Source organism: Urocitellus parryii, chromosome 2 (assembly GCF_045843805.1).
Source record: "Urocitellus parryii isolate mUroPar1 chromosome 2, mUroPar1.hap1, whole genome shotgun sequence".
Taxonomy (NCBI): Eukaryota; Metazoa; Chordata; class Mammalia; order Rodentia; family Sciuridae; genus Urocitellus; species Urocitellus parryii.
Window position 1 is genome coordinate 162,162,506 of NC_135532.1, and position 22,730 is coordinate 162,185,235.

The following is a 22,730-nucleotide window of genomic DNA, read 5'->3' on the forward strand; positions in this document are numbered from 1 at the left end:
GTTGGAACATGCAGGAATTTTTGTAAAGCTCCTAAAATGGAGCCAGGCATGGTGGCATGCACATATAGTCCCAGTTATCCAGGAGACTAAGGCAGAGAATCCCTTGAACCTGAGAGTCAAGGCCAGCCTGGAAAATATTAAAATTAAACAAAAAGAAAAAAAACAAACAAAATAAAACACTAAAATGATTCTGAGGCACAGTCACTGTAGTAATTAATACAACTAATGTCAGTCCTTCATGTATCCTTCACTCCACATCAATGAATGATACAAAGAGATGGGAATAGCCTTTAATGTCACACTCAAGAAAAAATGTACTATTTGGTTTTGAAGTAAGTATTCTTCAGCAGCCTCACATTTAAAAGTGGGATAGTCTCATCAAGCCTGAGAGGACCAATAGGAGTTCACATAATAATATATTTAATGGATCTAGCAACGTCCCTAGTATATAGCGGGTGTTAAATATGTTAGTTGCTCTTCTTCCTTTTCCCCCAACTGATAGAGAAGATGAAGATCATCTAGTATGAATTCCTAAATTGGATCCTATGATTCCCCTAAGAAACCCTGTTTATATCTCAATATCTTTTCTTTCAGCTGTCCATACCTTCCTAAAGCTAACTCTTTGATCCATGAACAGGGACTCTATACTTGTTTTTTCTTCTTCAGCACTTTGTTTTCTCCTTATTCATATATTTTTTGCTTTCAAAATGCAAAGATTTTCCTCATATTAAACAAAAACTGTCTGTCTACCACTCCATTTCATTCCACTCCTCCTTAAAAACTTCTGACTTTTCTTCATTAGCCTCCTAAATCCATGACAGTGTGCCTTTTAAAGGCTCCAACAAACTGAAACTGCTTCCTTAGAGGACAGGGACTATTTTTCACCAAAGATCTTTTGTCTATTTTCAATCTTCTCTCAGTAGGATTTGTGCTATTGATATCTCCCTTTCCTTGAAATACTCTCTCCTTAGCTTGTCATCTTCTTATCCAGTTATGCACCCTCTTCTTTAATATGAATCTTTTTCTTTCTCATTTTGAGTTCCCAGTCTTAGTGCTCTTTTTTGGTTTGTTTTCTCCCTAAAAAGTTTTCACTTTTTCCTGTGTAAAGGTCATTGTATTTTATAATAAAATTACTTTTTTAAATTGATTTTATTTTTTTAAATACACAACAGCAGAATGCATTACAATTCGTATTACACATACAGAGCACAATTTTTCATATCTTTGTATATAAAGTATGTTCACACCAATTCATGTCTTTATGCATGTACTTTGGGGTTTTTTTGTTTGCATTACAATTCTTATTACACATATATACCATAATTTTTCATATCTTTGTTTGTATATAAAGTGGGTTGACACCCATTTCATGTCTTCATACATGTACTTTGGATAATGATGTCCATCACATTCCATCATCCTTGCTAATCCCCTGCCTCCTCCCTTTCCCTCCCTCCCTTCTTCCCTATCTAGAATTTATCTATTCTTCCCATGTTCCCCCTCCCTACCCCACTATGAGTCAGCCTCCGTATTCAGAGAAAACATTCCACATTTGTTTTTTGGGGATTGGCTAACTTCACTTAGCATTATCTTCTCTCCGCCATCCATTTACCTGCAAATGCCATAATTTTATTCTCTTTTATTGCTGAGTAAAATTCCATTGTGTATATATACCACATTTTTTTATCCATTCATCCACTGAAGGGCATCTAGGTTGGCTCCACATTTTAGCTGTTGTGAATTGTGCTGCTATAAACATTGAATACAATTACTTTTTATCTCATTTTTTGGGAGGAGGGGGTAGTCCTGGGAATTGATCTCAGGAGCACTGGACCACTGAGCCACATCCCCAGCCCTATTTTGTATTTTTTATTTAAAGACAGGGTCTCACTGAGTTGCTTAGTGCCTCACCATTGCTGAGGCTGACTTTTGGTACTTATAAATATACAAAAAGGGAGAATTCACTGTGATGTATTCATGTATATGTACATAGCATAATTTTGTCAGTTTCATTTGCAGTTCCTCCCTTTCCCTCTTCCTCCCCCGAATCCTCTATTTCTCCTCCACTGATCTTCCCTTTATTTTTATGGTATCTGCTCCCTACCTACCCCCCATTTTTTCCTTATTTTGCTCTAGCTTCTGCATATGAGAGAAAATATTCCAGTCTCTGACTTTCTCATTGTAGCTATTTCACTTAGCATGATTTTCTCCAGTTCCATCCATTTATTACCAGTAAATGCCATAATGTCATTCTTCTTTATGGTTGAGTAAAAGTCCATTGTGTACATATACCACATTTTCTTTATCCATTCACCTGTTGATACTTATCTGGGTTAACTCTCTAACTTGACTATTGTGAATTGTGCTTCTATAAACATTGAGATGGTTGTATCATTACAGTATGCTGATTTTAGTTCTTGTGGGATAGCTGGTTCATATGGTGGTTCTATAAAATAAAACTACTTTTGGGGCTGGGGATGTGGCTCAAGTGGTAGCACGCTCGCCTGGCATGCGTGCGGCCTGGGTTTGATCCTCAGCACCACATACCAACAAAGATGTTGTGTCCACCAAAAAAACTAAAAAAAAAAAAAAAATTAAATAAATAAATAAATAAATAAAACTACTTTTCAACTCTGATCTTGCTCCAAATCTTTGGTTAGGCAAAATTCCCTTTGGAAAATTTCATTTCAAAACAAACAAACAGGTCTGCCTGAAACACATGAAATTGTGTTTTCTCTTAAGAGACCTACTTCCGAATTCTCAATTTTAATCAGTGACACCAAACTTTAACCAACAATTCCACATCCATGAATTCAACTAGTCTCAGACCAAAAATATTGAGGGGGAGGTGTCTGTTTTTCTTATCCCCCAAACAATACAATATTAACCATGCACTGAATAATGATGTTTTGATCAATAACAGCTTACAAATACAATGGTGGTCCAGATCATACTGGGACTAAAAAATTCCATTGCCTTGTATTTATACTGTAACTTTTCTATATTTAGATATGTTTAGACAAATATTTATCATTGTTATAATTGCCTATAGCATTCAGCAGTGTACAAGTTTGTAGCCTAAGAAAACAGGCTACAAATGTGGGTCTGTGTAAGTACATTCTATGATGTTCACACAATGATTAAATCACCTAATGACATATTTCTCAGAATATATCCCATCATCATGCAATGAGTGACTCTATCTACGTTATAAAAGGCATTATAAGTAACAGAGATGATTGGAAGCATACAGGAGGATGTGTAATAGGTTATATGTAAATAATACATTGTTTATATGTGACTTGAGCATCCTTGAATTTTCCTATCTGTTCGTTGGGGGGCGGTCCTGAAACAAATCCCCCACAGATACCAACAGACAACTATACCATTTTCTACTGACAACTGCATCACATCCAAACTCTGGGTCCTGGTTTTTATAACTCTGTCTTCTTCACTGACCAGTCTCACCCATCCACTTCCACCTATGTACTGTTATAACACATGGAGAAACAGGGTTAACTCTCCCCTCCTCTCCAATTCAAATAGGTTCTTCCCCATGCTCCTTATCAACAAGTTCACTTTTTTGCCAAATTCATGCTATTCTCTCATTGATATACCCTTTCCACTTTGTTCTGCTTACTCAAAACCCACCAGCAAGTTTGTCCTCATCTATAAAACCTCCCCAGATTCTAGCTAACACTAACCCCTTTCTATACTCTAACTACTTGACAAACTTGCTATATAATCTCTTTTCTCTCATATATTATTTAGTGTTTTTTCATTAAAATAGATCCTTATTTGATTTTTTTCCACTTAAAAGCCTAAACTATTTTTCCCCCTGAACTTCTAACTAAGTGTTCCCTTTCAATTTTCCTTCCAACCATCAGGCTTCTTAAACAACTAGTTTACACTCACCATTCCCTCTTCCTCATTTCCCATTTACTCTTCAACCAGCTGTCATCTAACTTTCATTTCTAAAAACTGCTTACACCAAGCTCACCAAAAGACTACAATGCCAAACCTAATGAGTCTGTAGGAAATACCTGTTGTTTGGCTCTTCTGGTAATAATGCCCTATTTTTCTTTTGGAGAGCTATCTGCTCCATCTCTGAGTTCTGATGGAACTTCATATTGGCTCACCTCTGGGGTGGGAACATAGCTGACCAATAACACTTTTACACAAAAAAGAAAGCTGGCTGGGTCTAAGTTAATCCCACAGACTAACGTGATCCCAAAAACTTCTGTTCTCAGCCTTTCCTGAGGCTTCAGTATTCTGCCTTCTTTCATTTCATTGGGTTTACCCAGTATGTACCCATAAGTCTCCATTTTCAGCTTAAGTTAGCCAAATCAATGTCTATTGTTCACAACCAAAAAGAATTGGTCCTCAAAGTGGTACAGAGGTAGAAGTGGTTATCTCTCACAGTTACATCACAATTTTCCCCGCTCTGGCCCTTCTCTTAGCTAATATGAGAATGCTTTCACCAGAAAATCCAAAGATGGCTTCATTAATAGGGAAGTAAGGCTATCTGGGTCTCCTTGTGCAGCCAGCCAATAGATAAAAGGGAAATTATAAAGAGCACATACAGAAACTGGAGGAATCTTAGGGTAACTCTTTGTACTAAGACTAGCAGTGAAGTTACCAGAAGATGACAGTTTTTCAACAAGGCAAAATCTGCAAGGGCTCAGACCCCTCAGAAACAAAAGTTTGTAAACCATATCTGTATGACTCCAAAGTCTAAGCCTTTAACACTCCACTTTCTAGTGATATCAATCTACCTGCAGGTACTTAATCAAGGAATGTCTTTCTCATTTCCATGCTTTTGTACTGTTCCTTTGAATTGAATGCCCCTATCGATTTTCTAATGGGAACTTCTCCTGTCCTCTTTTGAATCTTTCTCTGATCCCTAGAAGTTGGATTAGATACCCTTCCCCATAGTTCCAAACATCATGACATAAAGTTTTAATATGAAATATACTCTATATGCTAATTAGTTTTCCCCATTAGACTATAAGCTTCTAAGTGGTAGAAATCACATATATTATATTTGTGTTCTCAACATTTAGTACTCAGTACTAAGTGTAATCAATGTCCTTTGAAAGAATATCTAGTCTTTGCTAATTTTTCAGTATAATTATTACATCATAAATCTTGTGTACATAGGTTTAATTTAGCATCTTATGTAGTATTCCCCAATTCTCCCAATAAGTCCAAAAATATCTTATGAGTCAAGTTTACTACTTTATGTCTTCTGTATTCTCTTTAGCACCTAATAGTGTTGGGCACATGGTAAGTATTCAATAAATACTTGATGAACTGAATTAAAAACGCAGTATTAGCACATTAATAGGAGTAACTTATCATGTCCTACTGATCTAATTAAAAGATCTGGCCTTCTGAAGTACTGCAATTGTACCCACATGGCAAATTTAATGAGAAAAAGAAAAATTATCCAATTGGACAGTTAACAGCTTTTCTCTTAGCAAGAATTCCGCAAATATTTTATGGATAACAAGCTCAGAGCAAAAGATTCAAGGTGCATATGCCTGTGCATACTGGATAGAAGATTATATATTTAAGGGATCTGTCACAACTGTAATTACTTAGACAATTACTTAGACTCTACTAATTCTTAGTAAATCCATAGTAGAAGTACAGAACATCATATTTAATAGCAAAGTTAATGCCAAATCAACCTATGCTAAATATATATAAAGTTATGTTTGAATAATATATAACCTGGAAGTCATTTACTCATTTAACACACATTTATTAAGTGCCTGCTAATGACAAATGCAACTTTAGGTCCTGAAAATACAAAGGTAATGAACACAGACCTATGTTTGTTGGGTTCTAGCTCTTCCACACTGCACTGTATTTAAGAATATAATGTAAACCATATCCACTAATGCGGAAGAAAGCGGGGGGGGGGGGGGCGGGGGGGAATAGTAAAAATCTGGTGGGAAAAGTAGATAAACACATACTTATGACAATGTGATAAGTGCTAATGGAGAAATACATGCAAGTTGTTAAGGGGCAATAGAAAATAACCTACTGAAGAAATTAGTAAAATATAAGAAAATAACTGACATCTACATATAAATTCAATATTAGTAAGGTATGCAGAGAGAAACATTGGGGACTTAATCAAGTTAAGTTGGAGCCTAATGAACCATGTATACATAAGAAGTTAAACGATATCATGCTTGAGCACTAAGGGAATCTTTTAAATGATATGTATTATGAAAATTTAAAGAGAGCAAATCACTAAGAACTAGACTAAGCTGTCTGGAAAAACCTTCATAAAAGTATAATCAAAACTATTGTTGGTGAGGAGATACAGAGAAAAGGACCAATATCCTTATAATGCCAATGTTGTTAACAAAAGCAGGAATCTCAATTGTGTGTGTGTGTGTGTGTGTACACACTGAGGTTGTTCCAAAGGTTCACAATGGAACACAGTAGGGGCACACAATGAAGACCTGCATTAGAAAAACTATATTTGCCTAGCAATTTGTATACTATTCTAGAAGTATGGGAATTTTCAGCCCTAGTACCGCTGAACAGAATCACTGGAGATTTTTAAAAGATGTGCCCAAGGTCAAAAGTAACCTTCACTCCAGGTCAAAAGTAACTTCTAAGCTGGGTATAGTGGTACATGCCTACAATCCCAGCAACTCAGAGGCTAAGGAAGGAGGATCATGAGTTCAAAAACCAGCTTCAGCAACAGTGAGGCACTAAGCAATTCAGTGAGACCCTGCCTCTAAATAATATACAAAATAAGTGTTGGGGATGTGGCTCAATGGTTGAGTGACCCCAAGTTCAATCCCCAGTACCCACCGCCCCCCCAAAAAAAAAGGGCTGGGGATTTGGCCTAGTGGTTATGTGCTCCTGGGTTCAATCATTGGTGGTTAAAAAAAAAAAAGAAAGAAAGAGAGAAAAAGAAAAAAGAAAGAAAGAAAGAAAAGAAAAAAAGAGTAACTTCTGGGGGGAAATGTCATGAGTCTTAAATTTTAAAGTCACACAAGGTGATGTGCAGTATAGTTTCAAAACCACTGGAATAAACAACAGAAAGATAACATATGTGAGATATGGTTAAGACTCAAGCTTGACTTAAGACTGTTTTTAAGCGACAGTGTTGGGCTGATTACCTGTTGAAAGTTATCTTCTAACCTAAGTTAAACAGTCTGTTTTCTTCATGTTTCTTTCCCCCTGTTGACAGGCAAAGCTATGAATACAGAAAAAGCATCCACCAATTTCTCATAGACAGCTGGTTCACTGGCTGTATGGTCTGCAACTTTAGAAATTCACTTCTGTGATTTCAATTCTAAGCTGCCTTTGCATCCCTGCAGTGCAGTGCTTTCATATTTGGGAATGTTCTAGGCTGCACCCATGTGCAAATTTTATAAAACTTCTCAAATACAAAAAGAATCTAATACCAAAGGATACAAAAGTCATACTGCTTAGATTACAGCAAAATGTGAGATAAAGTATTCATTCTTGCAGTGCTTGGAAACATTATATCACTCCTGGTTTCAGAAGTCCAATGATTACAATGTACTTTACTTATTCTGTAACAAATACTTTCAGAGCACTTCAAATAAAAGGAAACACATGTATCCTACATAGCAACTCAGACATTTAAACTAGAGTCCTACAAGGGAAGGAAAAAGTCAAGACGATAAAGAGTGTGACAGCCTGTTGATCTTTCAAAAAGCAAGTCTTTTTGCTTAAAGCAAACGTGGGGAAATGCTCCAGGGTCCCTATTCCTCACCATAATTTTCACTCAAGAAATCCGTACATTGTTTATAAGTAAGCAACTATATTCTTTACCTGAAAAGTTGGTCAAAACTGTCTTGCTTTGTGCGGTGTTAGTACACTGTATCTGCTTGGCAGAAATGTTATCTGCACATCAGTTAGGATTTGGTATGTGGGCTTATTATTCGTTTATTTCCAGATAAAGTAAATGAATACAAAAACCCATAACACAGCGTAAAAGAGTGGGTTGAGTTGGAAGAGTGAGTAGGAGAGGACTCAACAATCAAACTGGTGAACCTAAACAAGGGCCCAGAAACCTCGTGTTTCTTAGAGAAATAAAGAAATAGATTGAAGAGTTGATCATCTGCTTATACCCCTCCTATTCGGAAAGCAAAAGATAGATAGGCTTCTAAAAAGAAAATGCAAGCCTTAACTCTTCGACATAGGGGTGAGAGTTAAAAAGCAAGCCATACGACTTTGACGAGGGGGTCCAAAGGAAAGTCTGAGGGCAAGGAAAGAAGGGGAGATGAAGGAGGCAAGAAAAGGTGACTGAGGCAGGCAAAGGCCATCCTGTGTGAACCGGGCTGCCAGGCTCTTTATGCACCCAGGACCACATGGGGCCTCTCTCGACCGGCGCGCGTCTGTGGGCCGGGGCGCAGCAACCAGCTTGGCACCGCGAGCGCCAGGAAGACTGGCTGAAGAGGGGTGCGCGCACCTCCAGCGCTCGCACGGGGCCCGGCTCTGCACACAGGGGTCCCCAGGAACAAGGCACACTTTGCTCAGCTCTCGCCTCTGGGAGCATAGAAGGGGGTGGGTGGAGCTGAGCCCGGAGCCGCCCCCCGGAGCCGCCCCCGCAGCCCCGGCCCCCGCGCCCCGCCCCGGCTGTCAGCGGCCCCCTCCCGCAGTCACTTACCCGCGGGCTGCGTGGTCTCAGCCGCAGTAGTGGCGGCAGCAGCGGCGACCCCCGCCTGGGTCATGATCCCAGGCGGGGAAAGCAGGGGTGTCTGACCGCTCTAGCGAATCTCTGTGTCCGCGGCCGCCGCCTGCTCCTTCGGGGCTGGGGGAGCGCGGGCCCAGGCCCTCCTCTCCCCCCGCCCCCGCCGCCTCTTCTTGCGGCCACCGCCGCCGCTGCGAGCCCTAGCCCTCAAGGCCGGAGACCCGGCGGCAGAGCGGCCTCAACTTTCCCAGCCCCCCTCCCCCCGCCCCTCCCCGCCCCTCCCGAGGCCGCCGCTCAGCACTAGAACAGCCTACCCTGGGTGCACTTCGGTCCCGCCCCTGTAACGGAACTCGCCAATCCGGAGCCGGGAAGGTTACTGTGGTGGCCAATCAGAAGCAGGAACGCCGTTGCGCTGGGCTAGAGGCTGGCAGAAGGTGGAGGAAAAACCGAGGAGCAAACGGGCCTCGGGCTGCCCAATGAGGAGAGCCGGGGGGCGGAGGTGTGCAAGTTGGGTTGAAGGAACAGGAAATATTCTTAAAGGTAGAGTGATGGGCAAGAAGGAAAGCCAGTACGTGATTGGGAAAGAGGTGGGCCTGGTTCCTTAAAGGGGACGCCTTGAGAACCCAGAAAAGAAGATGTTTTAAGAAACTTCTTTGTGACCTGGTCTCTGTTCTGCTTTTCACGTCTTTCAATGGGAGTTTGGAAGTGGAGAAAATGAAGAGGAAGAGGGCACGGAAAGCTTTCGAAATGATTAGAGAGCTCCTCGTAAAATAGAAGGCAAGAAAGGAAAGAGGATGTCTCCATAAGAAGGTGGGGGAAAAAATAAGACAATTCAGAGGTCTCTGATTTCCCTTTCACTGCAAGATCCTTGCCGACCTAACACTACTTGAATTCGTAGGCTGTGATTTCCTGCTGTTTTGTATCTGAAACATCGTAAGATTCCTGTGAACTAGAGATGGTTATGTTCAGAAATGCCCTGTGGATCTCCCAGCGGAGGCAAGAGAGTGTTGGCATTGAGTGATGAAGTTTGGAAACCCAAGCTTAGGTTACTAGACTTGTTTCTGGAAGTGTAGGGCCGCCCATATGGAATGGAGACGTGAGGGTCTCCTAACAACACGGTGGATTTGGAACCCTAGAACCGTGGTCACAACTCCCTCTTCCTAGTTTTGCTTCATATTTCATAAACCCTCTCGTCCTGAAACAGGTGTCCACCACCTCGTGGCGTTGAAATATTTCTGGGCTCTTCCACAACTAGATTTCTGAAACGTCTCTGATCTTAGATGTCCCTGAGCTGGACCAGTTAACTTCCAGAACGTACACACAGCGCATGGCTTAATGGGAATTTCTATAGAGTCCTCTCTACATAGGAAGGAGAACTTGCATTGAGAAAAAGGGTAAACAGTTCCCCATCTTATGTTTGTAAAACAGTTTGAAAAGCTGTGATGAAACAGGCCATTAAGGTTGCCAGAAAACTATGGCACCAATAGAGTCTGGAAATTTTTGTAGCCTTTGAATGGATTTGGTACTCCCAGATTCAAACTGCCAATCAGAAAGACCTTATGATTCAGAGCTATAATAGTAATGTTAATAACACCACCATGAAATTGTGTAATGTTAATGTGTCTAAAGTAAACCACACAAGTAGTCTTAATTTTGAAAGCAAGATTTAAGAGTTTTGTGGGATTTTTGTCGTTGTTGTTTGAAACACCACTAAAAAATACATATTAATTACCATTCTGATGGGGTTTAGAAGTGAAGCTAACAGTAGCTTCTGTTTGATAAAGTTCAGAATATTTGCTTTTTAATTTAATCTTCATTTCCTAACTGAAGTCCAGCTTCCAACAAGAGATCTTTTTATTAGCTTTAGCCATTCATCATCCCATTTTCAGGCTAGCTGGCATGAGCTTATAGTAGTACCTATACTGATAAGAAAATATAGTAGTCAAGTGAAACTGTTTTGTCTCCAGGTCAAGTTCATTTTTCACAAGGACAGAATGAATCTGATTTTCACCTACATGCTTGAGACCCTTCCAAGGCGCTGAAAGATTATTTGCATGATTTACACGGTAGCGCTTGCATCCCCAGCTTCATTTCATGACATTTCTTTTTACCTAGGAGATGAACTGTGGGAGGGGACCACTGATAGCCTGGACAGGGACAGCACCATTCTCAGCTCCACTTATCCACTCCTTGCTCCTAGAGGTTAGAGCTGAGTAAAATGTGCCTCCTTCCTAAAGACCCCTATGTGCAGAGCCCGGCCCAATGAGAGTGTTGGAGGTGCACGTAGCCCCTCTTCTGCCAGTCCTCCTCGAAGCGCTAGCGGTGCCAGGTTGGTTGGGAGCTTGCCCTGCGCCCTGGCCTGGCAGCCAGGTTCACACCAGATGGCCTTTGCCTGCCTCTTTCACTTTTTCTTGCCTCCTTCATCTTCCCTTCTTCACTTGCCCTCACACTCTTCCTTGGACCCCCTCGTCAACGCTGTGTGGCTTGCTTTTAACTCTCCTGTGTCAGAGAATGAATTGGATTGGGTTTTCTTTTTTAGAAGCCCAACTTCTGCTTTCCAAAAAAGCGGGGAAATTCTTAAATCCACTTCCCTGTTTTCCGAAGGAACCGCCAAACTTTCCCAAAGTGCTCCTGTTACTTATTTCACATGCTCAACAGCAATATATGAAGGTTTGATAGTCTACATCATCATCAACATTTGATACTGTCAGTCTTTTTTAATGCCAGCCATTATAGTGTATGAAGTGATATCTCATTGTGATTTCAGTTTTTCATATCTCTAGTAACCATTAGCCCATTTTAAACCAGGGATGCTTGTTTCATAATTGACTTCAAATGTCTTTATGTGTTCTGGATACAGTCCTTTCTCAGATATTTTATACAAATATTTTCATCCAGGTTGTGGAATGCCCTTGAAAACAAAACCAAAATAGCTTTATTAAGATATGATGGACCCACCATTAACAGAGCATATTTAAAATGCACAATTTAAAGTGATGAATTTTGACACACACCTGTGAAAACATCTCTACAATAAAAAATGAACATATCCACTCCTTCTACCCCCATTTCCTCATGTAAAATTAATTCCTTTCTCTTCTTTTCATTAGGCAGTGTTGCCAGTTCCCCAGCAAACACTAATCTGCTGTCACAATAAATTATTTTTGTTTTCTAGAATTTTAAACAAATGAAGTCATGCAGTAACACCATCTTCTTTCATTCAGCATAACTTCTGAGAGATTCATTCAGGCTTGTGTTCGATCCCCAGCACCCCCCCCCCAAAAAAAATAGAAAAGAAATCATTCATTTTATTGTATGCATCAATAACGTATTAGCTTTACATGCTGAAGCCTTTCATTGTGTGGATGTATTAAATAAATGTTGATGTATCTCTCCACTGTTGGTGGACAGTGGGATTGTTTCCAGTGTTTAACTATTACAAATAAAGGTGCCATGAGCATCTTGATAAAATCTTGGCATACACATTTGCATTCATTTACTTTGTGTAGCATTTGGGTAACTGTCCAGTGAAATAGTTGGAATTATATGGTAGGTGTGTTTACCTTTTTAAAAAACTGCTGCTCAAAGTTTGACCATTTTATATTACCACCAGAAGTGTATGAAAATTTGAATTGTTCTATATCCTTGCGAACACTTGATATGACCAATTTTTAAAATTTTAGCAAGTTGAATAGGCACATAATGGTATTTCATTGTGATTTTAAGCAACTTTCTCTATTGAACAATGATGCTGCATCTTTTCATGTACTTAGTAACCATTTCTACATCTTTGGTGAAGTGTTCAAAATTTACCCTTTTCACTGGGTCTAAGTTTTATTTTTTTTAAGCTTTATGTTTTTATTTAGATACATGGTGCATTTTATGGATTTTTGTTTGGTTGTTTTTTGAGATTGGATTTTACTGTGTTATCCAGGCTGATCTCAAACTCATGGGCTAAGCATTCCTCTGCCTCAACCTTCCAAGTAGTTAGGATTACAGGCATGTGCCACTGCACCTTGCAAAGGTACATTTAAAATGAGTTTTTGTATATTGTGGAGGTATGGATTAAAGTTCATATTTTGGTATTGGGAACTCCAATTTTTCAGCACTAATTATTGTATAGACTATACTTAGCCACTAAAATTTGTAACTGTACTTTGAAAATAAATCAAGTGACCACATGTTGTTTTGTTTGGGTATACTGGGGATTAAACCCAGAGGTGCTCTTCTGAGCTGTATCCCCAACCCCTTTTTATTTTTTGAGACAGGGTCTTGGTAAGTTGCTGAGGCTGGCCTCAAACTTGTGATCCTCCTACCTCAGCCTCCCTAGTACCTGGTTACCACATTCAGCACCAAATTGTCTTTATGTGGTTTTATGTTTTGAAGTCAAGTAGTATAAAGCCTGCAATTTTCTTCTTTTAAAATTGTATTAACTATTTTAAAGCCTTTGCATCCCCATATAGACTTATGCTTATAAAACTTTAAAAAAAAATGAAATTTTGACCAGGATCTATAAGTCAATTTGGGGAGAATTGACAATTCAGTAATTGTCTTTAGTTCAATGAACATGTTATTTCTCTCCATTTAAGTGTTTTCTTTTCTCTTTTTTCAGGTTGTGGGGACCACATTCAGGGCCTCTGGCATGCTAGGCAACTGAGCCATATTCCCAGTGCTCTAATACTCTTAATAGCTTTTTCTTTTCTTTTCTTTAGGGATATATTGAATCCCAGTGACTTGGGAGGCTGAGACAGGAGGATCACAAGTTCAAGGCTGGCCTCAGCAACTTAATGAGGCTCTAAGCCTGAAACCTGTTCTCAAAATAAAAAATGAAAAATGGCTGGAGACATAGTTCAATGGTGAAATGCCACCGGAACCAATCCCTAGTTTAAAAAACAAAACCTAGCATTTTTTAACTTCATTATGTCTTCTACAAGTAAAAAATATTTTACTTTCTTCATTGATGCCTATATATATATTTTTTTTTCTTATTGGACTGGGTAGGGCATCCAGGGACAAAATTGTGTCAGAAATGAAAGAGCACCTATTCTTGTTTTCCTCCCAATTTTAGGAGTAAAATAGTCGTCACCAGTATGATGGTAGCTCATAGGCTTTTATAGATAATCCGTTCATTTCTAAATTGTTCAAAATTTGTCATGAATGGGTGTTGAATTTTGCCAAATAATTTTTCCCGTATCCAGATAATCATTTTTTCCTTTCAGGAAAAATTAATGTGATGAATCACAATTGATTTTCAATTGTTAAAAACCAGCTTTTCACTCCTGGGATTAATCCTATTTGAAAATGATATATCCTGTCAATATATTGCTAGCTAAAACTTGTTAATATTTTTCTTAAAACAATTATTCTGTCTTTATTCATATTTACTGATTTATACTTTTCTTATAAAATTTACTTTGAATATAAGTGTAGTGCTGCTGTTCTCATAAAAAAGGTTGGGCCAAACTATTTTTATTCCCATGAAAAGACTATGTAAAGTTGATATTATTTCTTCCACATTTGATAAGTTTCACAAATGAAGCCATTTGGGCCTGGATTTTTCTTTGTGGTAAGGTTTTTAGCTACAAATTCTGTTTCCTTCATTTATGTAAGGCTAAGATTTTCTATTTCTTTTGAAAACAGACTTATTAAAATATAATTCACATATTAAACAACTCACCCATTATGGCTGAATAATATTATTGTATGGGTGTGACACATTTTACTTATCCATCAGTTTGACTTTTGTGTCATTTCCACGGTAGCTATTATGAATTATACTGTGAACATTCAGATATGCTTTTGTGTGTAGGTATGTCTTCCATTTCTCTGGCATATATACTGAGGAGTGAAGTTTTTGTATCCTATCTCACTATTTAACCTTTTGCAGAACTGTCAGACATTCTTGAGTTTAGTAATTTGTTCATCCAAAAAAAAAAAAATCATCTAAGTTGTTAAATTTAATGGATGAGTTGTTTGTAATATTCTTTTATTAATCTTTTATTGTAAGTTCTATACTGAGGTCTCTTCTTTCATTCTAATCTTAGTAATCTGTGTGTGCCATTGCACTAAGCCTTTCTTAGTTTCTTAAATTTAAACTTAGGTCCTTTAGGTCCTTGATTCAAGATCTTCTTTTTACATGCATACATCCAATATACATTATCCTTCAAACACTTTTACAACTGCATCCTGCAGCTTTTGATATACTTTTAATTTTCCTTGTTTAATATTTTCTAATTTCTGGTGATTTCTTAAGACATGAGTTATTTAAAAGTATGTTTAATTTCTAAATATTTATATAGATATTGCAGATATAGTATCAACCTTTCTAAATGTATTGTGGCTTACATTATGGCCCATGATTTGGTCTGTTTGGTCAACACTTAAAAAATAAAAGGATTTAATTGAGGTATGATTGACATACAAAAAGCTGTACACACAGTTACAGAACTTGAAGAATTTGGAGAAAATACATATCCATGAAGCCACCACCACAATGTCATAATATATCCACCATTTCCTAGTTTTTTTCTGTCTTCAAGAACACTTATAAAAGGTTACCCTCTTAGCAAACTTTAATATTTATCTTACAGTACTGGGGACTGAATCCAAGACCTTGAACATGCTGAACAAGTGCTCTATCACTCAGCTACACCCCCAAAATCTTAGCAAATTTATACGTATATAATACAAGGCTCTTAGTAGAGCGTAAAATGGCATCAACCACAGGCCTAGTACAGTATAAGGTCTCAAGTGTAATTGTAAATAATGAATCCAACACGAAGCAGTGTAGTTAGGCCTGGCAGGATAAAAAATATCCTAAAACTGTCATCATTAAGCAAAAGCAAAGCAGTATTCTTGTAAACTGCCTCTTTATTATAATTTTTTCCTTAATCGTATTTCCATTATCATTATCTCATTATTTTGGGGAGTGGGGGGGCATGAGTTCTTAAACCCTGAGTTACAAAAACATCATTTTTTCCCTGTGCTGGGGATCAAGCCCAGGACCTCCCACATGTAAAAAAAAAAAATAAATAAATAAATAAATTTTTTTTTTTGGTACTGGGTATTGAATTCAGGGGCACTCAACCACTGGGCCACACTCCCAGCCCTATTTTGTACTTTATTTAGAGGCAGGATTTCACTGTTGCTTGGCGCCTAGCCTTTGCTGAGGCTGGCTTTGAACTTGTGATCTTCCTGCCTCAGCCTCCCGTGCAACTAGGATAACAGGTGTGTGCCACTGTGCCCAGCTAAAACTTTCATTCTTAATACAGAGTTTGTAGTTCTACTGATTTTTATTACAGCCCAACTATAAAGCTTTACAAATTAATGATTAACATTTTCCCCCTAGTATTTGATGTTTGATCAATTACCTTGGTCCTAAATTGTTTTTGCCATTGTTAACTAGTTACCTCACACCAGTTATGACACTTCTTTGCTATGGCCTTATGATATCTCAATGGAAATATTTTATTCTTCAACATTTCTCGTGATCTAAACTTAATTATCAGTTTCCTGGTTGAGTATGCCTGTTAGAATTCTGTTAAATTTAAATATTTTGCAGACATTTTTATAGACAATTTATACCCTTTATATCCATGAATGACATCTCTTCCATTAACTCATTCAGTACATCTTCCTTTTTAAGTACCAAAGAAACTTTGTGCTTTGTAAAAGCTGTTTTTACTGAGTTATTATTTCCTTTGTGATCAGTATGAATGAGTGTTTTCCAGTTTCTAATTGGTAGAAAGTTTCTGATGTTTCTGTTAAGCTTTATTAAATTCATTTGGTTGGCAATGAATGTTGCTGAGACATCAGCCAGTTCCGAAGTCTTACACTGACTACCTCCCACCTTAAAACTCTTATGTGTAAAAACACAAAGACACCCCTTCACTCTTAAAACTCAAGCAAACAAGGCATTATAGCACATGTCTGTAATCCCAGCAATTTGGGAAGCTGAGAAACGATTACTAGTTCAAAGATAGCCTCAGCAACTCATAGAGACCCTGTTTCAAAATAAAATATAAAAGGGTGTGGGGATGTAGTTCAGTGGTAAAATTCAACCCCCAGTATCAAAACAAAAACCAACAACAAATTCAGACTCTTATAACCAACAACAAATTCAGACTCTTATAACTCTTATAACAACAAATTCAGAGGAAACAAATTGGGAAAAAAATAATGCAAAAAGAATGCCAATGTTAACTATTGTTTGTATTGACTCAAAATTGTTTTCTCCAAAACTCTGTATTATGCCTTCCATCTCAACAGTCTCTCACGACAATTGAAAAAAAAATGTTTACTACCATTCTACTAGGCAATACCAGGGCAGGTTCATACACCCCCCTTTTTTTTTTCATGTCAGTGCCTGATGCTTATGGGATCCTGTCAGGGTACTAACCCTGTAAATTACAAGCACTTAAAAAAAAAAAAAAAAAAAAAACTTGAGGACCTGTGATATTCTAGGACACTAATTTGTTCCCGAGTACATATTATAGGCAGAATTTTGACTTGGAGACACTAGATAATTTTATGTAAACCAAGATTAGGGGAAAAAAGTGGTGGGGGATGGAGAGGCTAGTAAGTGCTGAATAGTTGTGAAAGTTACACTTGAATTCAGTGTTTAAACTATCACATAGTAAATAAGACAAAGTATGATGTCACTTGCACAAATATAATCAGGAGCCATACAACTCTGCTTATATGTAAAATAAATAAAATGAAAGGAATGCCAAATAACCATTCCTAGAACTGGAGAAGTCTGTGTTAAACAGAAACCAAAATGAAAGACCTAATGAGGCATTTGGATCCTGAGATAAAATGTCAAATTATGTAGGAAATCAATCCTAATTTGTCTGACATGATCACAAGCTAAGTCACCAGATTTAAGCTAGTCTGTGATCATTAGTCTTTTTGTTTATACTTGAACCAACGGTAAGAGAAAACCCGTCATTGTAGGGAATATTTCTTTCTGCCAAGTTCTTTTCAAAGTTAAAAGTAAAATCAAGACCTTTGAGGGAGCTGATCTTCACTTTAGTAAAGGAAGGCTGTCACATGAATTCTACTTAAAATAGAATTTTACTTACCTTAACAGAGGCCAAGTACTGCCTTGCTAACTGTAGACCCAGAATTTAGAAGAACAGGTGCTCAGAAAAATTGTGGAAATAATTTAAGTAATACATATACAGAATCTTGACAGTTTTACTATGCTTTAGGGTAGACTGCCAGTGATAAAATTCAAGATGTTTAAATATTCAGAGCACTTTTGATATTGTCAATGACTTTTCAAAGATGAGCTAACTACATGAGGTCCAGAAATTTGGCCAAAGGAAAAAAATCTGTTAATCAGCTAACCTGTTGACTCTACAGCCATTTAACACATGCTTTAATTTTCACTTAAATCCCTTATGAGTTCAGACGTCTTGAATTTTACTTTTTTAGTACCAGGGATTGAACTCAGGGGCACTCGACCACTGAGCTACATCCCCAGCCCTATTTTGTATTTTATTTAGAGGTTGCTTAGCACATCACTGTTGCTAAGGCTGGCTTTGAACTCACGACCCTCCTATCAGCCTCCCAAGCCACTTGGATTACAGGTGTACACCACTGCACCTGGCAGATGTCTTGAATTTTTGTGGACTCTAAATAAATGTTTTGTGGACACTAGGATGTCTTCCTAAATGTTGGATTTAAGCTTCCATCACAAATGTGGTATTTTTTTTATTAGTTGTTGATGGACCTTTATTTTATTTATATGTGGTGCTGAGAACTGAACCCAGTGCCTCACACATGCTAGGCAAGTGCTCTACCACTGAGCCACAACACCAGCCCCAAATGTGGTTATTTTTATATTAATTTGTGATGGAAATTTAAATCCAACACTTAACATAATGAGGAGCTGAGGCTCAACAGCTAGGTGACTGCACCATTTTGTAAGTGGCTTGTCTAGCCCTTGTCAAACCTTCAAGATGCAGCAGCCCTGGCTGACAGCTCCTTTGCAAACCCGAAGAAATCCCAAGCCAGAACTAGCCAGGTAAATCGAACCTAGATCCTTGGAAACTGTGGGAGACAATGTTTATTATTTTAAACTGCTTAATTTTATGTTATAAATAAGGCACACTGGGCAAAGACAGCCCATTGTTTCTTGAATGGAATAGTAAAATTAAATTACCAGTCTTCACTGAAATATTAAGCATTATTAAGTTCATTCTGTTAAAGATAAAATTTTCAATTCATATTTGTTTGATATCAGGAAAAGAATCCAATTCCTAAATTCCCTAATTGATTCTTAGGTGCAAAACTATATTTTAAAAAGAAAAAAATCTGAATGTACATATCTATAGATATTCACACTATTGATTAGATTGCAGCCTAAAGTGCCATGTATTTTTTAAAAATTAGATTCAAAACAGTAGCAGGCCAGCTCCTTGGATATTTTTTCTCCCATAGGATTAAACTATAGATATTTAAAGTGTTTCTAGTGAGTTCCAAAAGGTCTGAATTAGGATGCTTTGGTTACACCTGAGCTATTAATAATGAGTTTTAAATTATACTTAAAAGAAATATGAAGTAAATAGTGTGGGCAACAGTATACAATGACTACATACAGTTGCCAGCTGCAGAATTCAGCACAATGCAGGGTATTCTTTGACACTTATGGACATCACAGATCACTACCAGAACATCACATAAGTTTATTTCAGATGTAACAGCAATGTTAAAATTGACAAGTTTAATACTGCACCAAGTAAACTTAGCCATTAAAGTAATTTTAAAGTTTTCCCTCCAAAAACTGAGGGAGCTTTTCTTTTCCACCACCACACACCAGTTTCCTAATAATCTCTTTTTGAAAGATTTTCAATTGATGAGTAAACTTTGAAGATATTTCAGAACTCCTTTCCTCAAATGAAAACTAATCTGGGCAAATTATACATTGCATAGATTTCTCTACAGATTCTTTTCTTTAGAACCTAAATGCAAATTCCATACAGTATAAATTTAACCTACTTGCCCCACTGTAAAAACTATCTGTCCTGAAAAATATGATGGGTATATCCTGTGATCTTCCAGTTAACAGAATTACTATTTTACCTCAAAGATTTTTTTTTATCATATATCAAAATAATCAACTCAACATGGGGTATTACTTTAGTCTTTACTGACTCATAGGCGTACAAACTAGTGCCCAACTTCTACTTCTTCCAAATCTTCTTCTTGTATAAGTGGATGGAATTATTTAACACAAGTTTGATGTAGGACAGTTAACTCTTTACAAACACTTAGAATTTAGGTTAAATCTTTTAACTAGTGTGGAAAAAGAAACTAAATGACAGAAAGCCTACAAACTCAATTCAAACTTTAATATTTTTCCCTCTTTAAATAACAAGTACTTAATTGTCGTGAGGCAGCTATTCGGTTTTTGATAACCACATATAGGGATACATTCATAGGACTGCTTAGAAAGTCCAGGTGAAATGGATATAGAAATAGAGGCAGTGTCATCTCAGAAAACTCAGTTATATATCAAAATCTATTTTGATATCTGGAAGTTTACAAAAAGGCTGAATTCTTCACACTAATTACACTTCCTGTAACTCAAGCACTCTTTTCTTGTCAAGAGCAAGCTGAATCTCATCCACAAAGGTAAAGGTGCTTAATGCTAAACTTTTCTTCTAAGCCTACATTTGGATTGTTTAAGGAATTGATAATGAAGAAAACAGTGTGGTCTTTCTACATTTTTACTAATTTAAGATTAGAACACTAAAAATTCATTCTCCAGCCATCTTCCTTTCTTATATTTTTCTTGGCACTCAAGACTATGGAAGCCTATTTTACTTTGTACTCTCACACTTACAAATAAAAACTTAAGGATATAAAGTGTGTACATTCTATAAAATAATATTGTCATTTAACCTATTTGGACATGAGACTTTTATACCAGAATTTTACATGAGGATCAATATTATGAATCAAACTTCCTTAAAGTCAAATGACAGAAAACTCAAGCCCTGTGCATTGTTTGTAAAGTCTAATAATGAGAGCATTTCTAGAACCATCACTACTGACAAACCAAAAAATTCTAAATATTGAAGATGGGGCAATGGGAGTAAAACACAAGTATTTCAGATGTCTCTCATAAAGTTATCAACCTGTTAAAGCCACTCTCTACGTGTCAGAAAATGTCCTGACAAAAACCAGTCTGTCAGTAGAGGAGGTCACAGTGATATCTGCATTATTAATACTTTATGCTTCTATCTTTCTTAGAAGCAATTTGTTTAACAATTCCCCTTATCCCAAATCCTTAAAACTCAATATTGTAGGCACAGAGTATAAGCAAATCTGGGATGTTCTCCAACAGATAAGCAATAGCATAGCTATGTTATTCTCAAAAATACTGTTTAGATATTTTTTCCTATACAATCAAATGTTCAGTGGCTACACTTTCAATTAACAACCTGCATTAGTTGACATTAAATGCATTTATTGTGCCACAGTCCATCTAGGCTTCCTTTTGGGTATTTTTTTAAAATATGTTTACGAGAAAACACCTGCTTTAGGTTGATTTAGGGATACTGACCTATAAGGACATCAACTCCACTTTTAAGGTTAGACTATTATTGGGTTTGCTGAAGGAAAAAGGTTGGGAAAAAAAAAAAATCACAACAAAACTCTTTAGGTCAGTTAAAGGCCATATCTCTAGCTGGGAGAATAAAAAAAGTTTTTTTCACCAGCTCATACTCTAAAAATTAATGACACTAATATCAATAGCAAGAAAAACAAATCTTCTAATAACCAGAGCTCACTCATTAGCAAAAAAGCAGTTAAACTCAAATGCTTTCAAACCAAAATATAACACAACCTACCCAAACTGCCTCATCCATCAGTTGGGGAAAAAATTGCTTTAAAAACCTAAATAAACTTGATATTTCTTACGAAGATAAAAATGGTCCAACTCCTGAGAAAGTGCTCAGAAGGACTAAAGGTGGAGTGAAGGCAATGTCTAGGGATTAACATCCCACAAATAGTTTTTAAGAATCTAGAGTACCACAAACACACTAAACTTGTCTATGAATTACAGAACAAGATATTGCTGCTGCTTCTTTTTATCTTTAGAAATAAACAATATCTGTAGGCTCTGCCCTTCAATGTGAAAGCAGGAAATAAGGAAAAAAAATTGAAATCATCTGACACCCAAATTTTGGGACCATACATTTTAACTGTGAAACTAAACAGATCTACCTTCTCCTTCTTTCAAGACAACCACCGTACACACACACACCAAAAAAAAAAAAAAAAGAGAGAGAGAGAGAGAGAAAGAAAAACTAAAACAATCCAAACATGATTATTTTTAAAAGTCCTTGAAAGTATTAAAACTTCTAGAGGAAGAAAAGAAATGAGGAAAAAAAGGAACAAGGAGGGAGGAAAACTTAGGAAAGGCGGGGGACAGGGGCAGGGAATCAATGGGCCTCTCTTTTATTTGGCGACAAGCAAGTGCAAGAAAGTTCATTTGTAATTTGTTCAGTTGTCTGTTTTCTGCGCATCTGCATTCTGACCAGAAGGGACTTTGAGGTTTTTCTGAAGCACATGAGCATCTGCAGGCTCTATCCTCTTATAGTAGTTCTTCTTTGTCTCAATAATCTCAAAGCCAAACTTCCTGTAGAAGTCAATTGCTGACTCATTGCTGATCTGAACGTGCCTGAGACATAAAAGGTTATAAAGAAAGTAAATTAAAGTTTCATCAGCTTTTAAGTATTCTCCACCCAGAGCTTCAACTTTGAATTAGAATATTATTTTTTTGTACATTTTCTTTACAAACACAATCAACTAATATTATCAATTACCACTAATTGATGATTTTTTATTTTTAACTGAATTATTATTCCATTCGAAAGACGTGGCTAGGAGAAGGCTCAGTAAGAATATTTAGTATTACAGTTAACAAAGGGAAACCAAGCCCTACTTTTGCCAGTAAGGGGAAAAAAAAAAAGATTTCTATAATTAAACATGGATTAAATAGCTGGGTGTGGTGGTACACAACTAT

The 22,730-nt window shown here is 37.3% G+C and overlaps 2 protein-coding genes across 4 annotated transcripts in view; both read right to left on the reverse strand.

Moving 5' to 3' along the window:
• Usf3 (upstream transcription factor family member 3) overlaps positions 1-8,921 on the reverse strand; it is a 46,832-nt gene extending 37,911 nt beyond the window's left edge. The window contains exon 1 of the mRNA XM_026396347.2: positions 8,669-8,921. The gene's annotated coding sequence lies outside the window, so the exon portion shown is untranslated. The remainder of the gene's footprint in view (positions 1-8,668) is intronic.
• A 6,151-nt stretch (positions 8,922-15,072) lies between these two features.
• Positions 15,073-22,730, reverse strand: part of Naa50 (N-alpha-acetyltransferase 50, NatE catalytic subunit) — a 30,644-nt gene continuing 22,986 nt past the window's right edge. For all 3 annotated transcript variants that reach the window (XM_026394023.2, XM_026394017.2, XM_026394032.2), the window contains exon 5: positions 15,073-22,385. In XM_026394023.2, the coding sequence (XP_026249808.1) occupies positions 22,208-22,385 (178 nt within the window). In that variant the 3' untranslated portion in view covers positions 15,073-22,207. The remainder of the gene's footprint in view (positions 22,386-22,730) is intronic.